This window comes from Trypanosoma conorhini (assembly GCF_003719485.1).
Source record: "Trypanosoma conorhini strain 025E chromosome Unknown Tco_14.4_contig_00851, whole genome shotgun sequence".
NCBI classification, from domain to species: Eukaryota; Euglenozoa; class Kinetoplastea; order Trypanosomatida; family Trypanosomatidae; genus Trypanosoma; species Trypanosoma conorhini.
In genome coordinates this window covers 1-6,262 of record NW_021704942.1, presented here as the reverse complement: position 1 = coordinate 6,262, position 6,262 = coordinate 1, and the positions used below count along the sequence as shown (strand labels likewise).

The 6,262-nt window shown below is 62.4% G+C and overlaps 3 protein-coding genes across 3 annotated transcripts, besides 3 other annotated features; all 3 read right to left on the bottom strand.

Moving 5' to 3' along the window:
* Nucleotides 1-22: a microsatellite.
* A 36-nt stretch (nt 23-58) lies between these two features.
* Tco025E_08705 (putative antigenic protein) lies at nt 59-991 on the bottom strand (the record flags this gene model as incomplete). The annotated part of the gene is made up of 1 exon (XM_029375548.1): nt 59-991. One exon carries the CDS (start codon nt 989-991, stop codon nt 59-61), a length of 933 nt encoding a protein of 310 aa, XP_029224340.1.
* A 344-nt stretch (nt 992-1,335) lies between these two features.
* Tco025E_08704 (putative kinesin) lies at nt 1,336-3,297 on the bottom strand (the record flags this gene model as incomplete). The annotated part of the gene is made up of 1 exon (XM_029375547.1): nt 1,336-3,297. The coding sequence occupies one exon, from the start codon at nt 3,295-3,297 to the stop codon at nt 1,336-1,338; it is 1,962 nt and encodes a 653-aa protein (XP_029224339.1).
* Nucleotides 3,298-3,613: 316 nt separating this feature from the next.
* Nucleotides 3,614-3,650: a microsatellite.
* A 69-nt stretch (nt 3,651-3,719) lies between these two features.
* Nucleotides 3,720-3,748: a microsatellite.
* A 7-nt stretch (nt 3,749-3,755) lies between these two features.
* On the bottom strand, nt 3,756-6,089 carry Tco025E_08703 (mismatch repair protein; the record flags this gene model as incomplete). The annotated part of the gene is made up of 1 exon (XM_029375546.1): nt 3,756-6,089. The coding sequence occupies one exon, from the start codon at nt 6,087-6,089 to the stop codon at nt 3,756-3,758; it is 2,334 nt and encodes a 777-aa protein (XP_029224338.1).
* Between the last annotated feature and the right edge of the window lie 173 nt (nt 6,090-6,262).

The following is a 6,262-nucleotide window of genomic DNA, read 5'->3' as shown; positions in this document are numbered from 1 at the left end:
ATATATATATATATATATATATGAAACAACAGTGATACACTCAAACACGTGTTCCTCTTCAGCCTCTGCTAACGGCCCCAGAGGTGTTCTTCTCCAGCCACTCAGCGCCCTCCTCCAACTGAGTTCGCCTCGCACACAAGAGCTTGAAAAGTGCGCCGCGTGCTATCGCGTCGGTGCAGGTGAGCCGAATAAGTTGCCGCCGCGTCGTGCCCCGTGCCTGCACAATGCAGTCCAGCGCAGATGCGCCCTCGTCTTCGTTCAGCTCGTAGAGCTCCCCGATAACCAACTCGACGGCCGCGACGCCGTCCGGTCGAATGAGGACCAAATGGGAGGGAAAGAGCTTCACTGTCGCCTCCTCGCACACCTCCACGAGACTGGCCCCGGGCTCCAGCTGCGCGTGCACGACGACAGGAACGGCAAACTCGACGACACGCAGTATGGACATCTCCTGCGGGGTCAGCCTATCATCGTCATCCGGCTCCTTCCTGGCTGGAACAGCAGACGGCAGAGAGAGTGACGGCTGATTCGTAGGTGGGCCGTTCTCGTTAGGGGAGCGCGAGGACGGGGGCGAGAGCACAGGAGTCACCAATTCCACCTCTTGCTCCACCGTGGCGCATAACCCCTTTGTTGCGGGGTCACCGTCGTGGCCCGAGTACACTACGGGAGGAGAGGCAGAAGATGCGCCCCGCTGCCGCTGCTGTTCCCCGCCTTGGCGTCGCAGTCGCTCCTGCTCGTCGCGCTGGTCATTGCTGCAGCGGTAGAGCGGCGTGCCGCTTTGCCCCCGGACCGCCGCCAGCTTCCTTTCAATCCCCGCGATTGCGCCCGCGTCGTAGCGCCCCTCCGCGGCCGGCGCACGGCACGCGGGCGACGGCGTCGTCGTCATCTCTGCGGGCGTTGGGGGCCTCATCGCCTCCGGCCGCCGCTGCGGCCCCGCCGCGGCGTACGCCTGGCGCATCTTCACGTAGAAGGAGGAGTAGCTCGGCGACTGCATCGACGCCCCGTGCGACCAACGCAATCCTGCGGAAACGGCGGAGAAAAGACGACGACAACAACAACAACACAGACACAGAAAAGAAAAGGAGGAAAAAAAAATAATGGGAGGAGTGGGGGCGGTTGAATAAAGGAGAGCAAGGGAAGCAAAGGATTGGAAACAAAAAGCAGTCGCGGCAGGCACTTCGAAGGGAAAACGCCACGCCTCCTCCTCGGCACCACTCGCGCTCGCGCTCTCAGAAACTTCCTCAACTGATTGTCATTCATATTTCCTTTTTGTTTTCTTTTTTTTTTAGTGTGCGGAAGGGGGAATAAACAACATCCGCGCTACTACGGCGCAAATACTCACAGCAACTCCCGGTGCCTGGCGATATGCTCGTCGCGGTGTCGCAGGGCCTCCTGGAGGAGACTTATCTGTTCCGTCTGCGCCTTCAGGGTGTTGTCTTTGGTGGCAAGGGCCACCAAAACTCTCTCGTTGATGCTCGTGAGCTCCGCGGCATGTTTCTGCTCTATGCTATTCTGCTCCAAGGCGGCCGCATTCCTTGCCGCCTCCAACTCTATGCTTGCCTTCTCCAACTCGTGCTGCATGGCACCCACCTCCTCCACGTGCTTAATCTCGAACTGGCGAAGTTTTCGCTGCCACTCCGTGTCAAGGACATGCATCCGCGTCTCGCATTCGCCGCGAACTCCGTCCTCAATCGCCTTCACCCGCTGTTCAGTCAACTCCGCAGCCTCGCGCAGGCGCCCAATCTCCTCATCTTTTCTATTTTTTGCGTCAAGCGCACTCTTCAACTGTTCCTGCAGCAGTTCTGCCTCAACCCGCAGCCGTTCGTTTTCGCGACTCATTTGGGCAAATCTGTCGCGCAGCAGGCCATCGTTGCCTTGCGACTCCGTAAGGTACTTCACGTGCGTCTGCTCTAGTCGCTGCGTTGCCGCCGCCACCGCCGCATCCCGCTCCGCCTCACACTTGCGGCGCAGCTCCTCCTCCTTCGCAGCCAAGTAGTGCTTGTTGTGCACCTGCGTCTCCTTTTCCCTGCGGCTGAACTCCCACATGAGCTTCTCCTTCAATTCGCCCACGATGTTGTTGGAGTTGGCCGTGATGCCTGCGACCTCCTTCGCCACCGCGTCGTGGAACGTCGCCTGCGCCGTCGATGCGGCCTCCTTCAGCGCGAAAAGCTCCTTCTGCAGCCGCGCGATTTCACGCTGCATCACGCCCTTCTGCTCCTCAAAGAAGGCCTCCATGTCCTCCGTTTTCTGCCTGGCCGCGCGACGCTCCTCCTCCAGCTGGCGGTTCACCCGCTCCACCTCCTCCCTGAGGCGCTCGCGGAACTCGTTCTGCTCGCGCGTCATCGTCGCCTCGGCGTCGCGCGCCAGTCTCGCCTTCACCTCGTCCACGGTCGCCTCCTTCGCTGCAATCACCTCGTCCCGCTGGCGGAGCTCGTTCTCAAACTCCTCTCGCATCCGCGCCTTCTCGGCCTTGTGGCGGTTCAGCAGCAGCACAATGTCAGGCTCCAGCGACTGCAGCGTGCTCTCCTTGATGCGCTTCGCCTCCGCCACCCGCCACTTCTCGCGGGCGGCCTTCTCCTGCGCCTGCCAGCGCATCTTCAGCTGCGCGATGGCCGCCGCGTTGGCGGACTCCAACTTTGCCACCTCCTCCTCCCGCCGCGACATCTCCTGCCGAAGCTGCGTCGTGAGCGACTCCACCGCCTTCGTGAGCTGCGCCTTCTCCCGCTGCAGCCCTTGCGTCAGCCGGCGATGCTCCGCCTCCGACTCGCGAAACCCGTCGCGCAGCAACTGCGTCTCGGCGCGGTTGGCGAACTGCAGCTTCTCCACATGTTCCGCCTCCCGCTGGCGCGCCGTGCCCAGCCGCGCCTTCAGCTCCTCATTCTCCGCCCGCAGCTCATCATTGCTGAAGCGCAGCGCCTCTATCTTCGCCTTGATGCCGTGGTAGACGCCAACGTAGGGGTCAAGCGAGCCACCGATCACATACGACGTGAGACAAGCGGCGGAGGCGCTCGAAGACAGTTGCTGCTGCTGCTGCTGCTGAGGCGGTGCGGCGCAAGGCGGTTTTTTGTGCGACGACTGGTTTAGCGCCGTCGATGGGGCGAGCGCGGCGCCCCCGGGGGCGTACGCCTCGGGCAGCATGTCGTCGTGTGGGGCGAAGGAGACGGCCAGCTGCGGGCGCGTCGCGACGGCCTCGTCGAGGTACGAAAGAATATTCGCCACCTTCGCCTCGTTGAGCTCGCGGAGGTCGGAGCACACGCTGCTGCTCGCCGCCGTGCCTCTTGCGCGGGGGGCCGCGTCCATCGCCGCACGGAGCCCGAAGTGACGGCGGCGCAACGCCTCCTCTGCCTTCCCAGGGGGGTGAACGCCGCCGGCCCGGGCCCAGCAGAAGGCAACGCCGACCGCAAGAAGGAAAAGAAAGCGGGAAAAGTATAACAGGCTTCAATACAGACCGGCACGTTATCAGAACGCACGCGAGCGAAACCATACGCTGTATGTATACGCAATGTGGACATACAAACAGCTGCTTACAGTAAAAAAAAAAGGAGGGAGCATCGCAAAAAAGATCCCGCACGCGCATGCGGGGGCAAAGAGATAGTAAAAAAGAAAAAGGCCAAAGACAAAAAAAAAAAAAACAACAACAACAACAACAACAAAGAAAGATTCAAAAACAGCATCCGCGGCGTGGCGATTGATCCAGTTCATGTGTCGTGTCTGGGTCATTCATGTATGTAGATCTATTATGTATGTATGTGCTTGTATTAATCCGCAGGTGCCTGCTTCAGTGCAGCCATGAGAGAGGACACGCACGCGACGTGCCGCAGGGTAGGGCGTCCATGCGGGCAATTCCACGGCTGCTCCAGCTCGCCGAGGCGACTCACAACGGAGCGCATGGTCTTCTCAGAGAGAGCCGTGCCTATCATGATGCTGGAACGGCACGCCTTTGTGGCCATGGAGTGCCACACGCTGCGCAACGGCTTGGTGATGGCGCCGTAGAGTGCAAGCTGCTGCACCAACTCCACGACATCGTGGGGCCCCACCACCTCGTATTGGAGTACGGGCACCGATGACACAAGCAGCTTGTTGGCGTCCTCGCCAGGCCGCACAGTGAAGCCATGCTGCCGCAACTCCTCGCTGTGCAGCACCGCCAGATCCACATCATGCGGATCCATCGACACGGGAACAGCCGTCAGGAGCGGCTGAGGTCGGGCCGCGTACTGTCCCACCAGAGCCTCGTAGTTAAACTTCTCATCCGCGGCATGCTGATCAACTACGAAAACGTCGTCCCCAAGCGACGCCAGGATAAATCCGTGGTTGAACTGTCCATGTATGCGCATCTCTTTGAAGGAGCTTTTGTCCAAATGCATCGCAAGCTGCTTCTCCGTCTGCTCCGCGAGGGAGCCAAATTGTTGGCGCTTCTTTTCTCTGACTCCAGGGGGAGTTGGGGTCGCCTCAGCGGAGGGGTGCAGCAAGGCCTGCAGTGACAAAGCCGTGAGGGAGGGAAAGCGCATGCCCGTCCGCGGGCCCGCGGGTCGGGGCTGGTTTGCCTCATCCGTCAGGAACACCGGCGAGGTGCTGCCGTCCGCCACCGCCGTCTGCGCCGCGTCGTCCGGCGAGTCCAGCGGACGCGCACGCTTGCAGGCCCGCGTCAACGCGGCCTCCTCGCCGCCCGGCCCTCCCGCCACAGGCGAGCACAGCGACGGAGTGGGGGAGCTGCTGCCGCCGGAAGCATCGTCGTCGTCGGCACTGCCGACGCCTGTGCCGGCAGTCGAGCCACTCCCTGCCTCCGTTTGGGTGTAGTAGAGGGAAGAGCGCATTTTTGACATTTCGACCGGCTCAGTCGCCTCCGGGTCTTCAGCAGACGACGGCGTCAACGGCGGGTCCGTGCGCCGGTACGTGAACTGCGTGAGGGCGGTGGCAGAAACGGGGGTTCGCGTAAGCTTTGAGTCCTGCGAGGCCTTCCAATCCGCCCGGCGCGTCTGCTCGATACGGATGTGCCGGTCCACCACAATCCCATCGGTGGATGCCCGAAATGTCGCAAGCGCCCGCGCGCGGACTTCTTCCGTGTGCTCGCTCTCTTCCGTAAAGAGGACCTTGCGCTTGTTGGGCGCCAAATTCACGTCGTAGGGAACACTCCTGTCGCACGTCAGGTGGAGGAAAAAGACTGGATGCACACGCTGGGCCGCGTTGGGCTGACACTCAGCGTATGCGTCACTGATGCCCCTCGAGATCATTGGCAAATCCACAAGCCTGCCATCCAGCGCCAGCACCTGCATGTCAGGTGAGAGGCGCCCGGCATCAATCTTTGAGACAAAACCGGTGAGGGTGCCAAACGAAAACTCCCATTCCACGCGGCTCATGTCCGCGAGGTGGCGCCCACCGTAGGCCTCCGCCAGTGCACGCTGGGTATCGTTTGTCCCGGTCAGCGACACCAGCGTCGTTGGCGCGCTCTGTGGGCTCAGGCAGTGCGTCACCAGCAGCCGCACGTGGGGGTGGGAAAGCGCGTACTGCTTCATGAGCAACGTGGCAGCGAGCAGCTGCTTCTTCTTGCTCTTGCTAGCCTCTCTGTGACGCACAGGCAGGGCCCGAAAAAGCTTCTCCACGACGACGGTGGTGCCCGGGGCGCTGCGCTCCCGCGTCGCCCTCACGCCGGTGCGGTGCGCCTTGACGTCGTACGTGATGCAGAGGGTGGTGGGGTGGCTCGCCGCCGTCATGGTGTGGACGGCCACCTCGCTCAGGTTGGCGAGGCAGTGCAGCGCCTCGCCGCGGAACCCCAGCAGGTCCCGCGCCTGCGCCGCGGGGGCGGCCTCCTCCCCCCGCGGATGCTTCGTCGTGGCCCGGCAGGCGAGGAGCGGCGGGCACGCATCCTCCCGCACGGTCCCCTCGCTGGTTAGCACGCCGCCCAGTGCGATGCCGCCGCCGTCGTCGTCCACGACGATCCTCTCCAGGCCAAAGTCCTCAAGGCGCACAGTGACGGTGCGGGCCCCGGCGTCTAGGCTGTTCTCCACCAACTCCTTCAGCACGCTGGGCACGCCCGTGATAACCTGCCCCGCACTCAACCTGCGTGCGCTCGCAGCATCCAAACGTTGTATCATGCGCGCGCCAGCGCCGCCCGCCTGCCTCTGCTTTATGCTCCAAAGCGCCGCACCGCACCCGCGCCGCGCCCGTGTGTCTTTTGCCAGAAAGTGACTCTATGAGAAGCGCTGCCCACCCCCGCCCCACGCCTCTTACCTGCAGGTTTAGTGACGCATACACACGCCCTCATTGC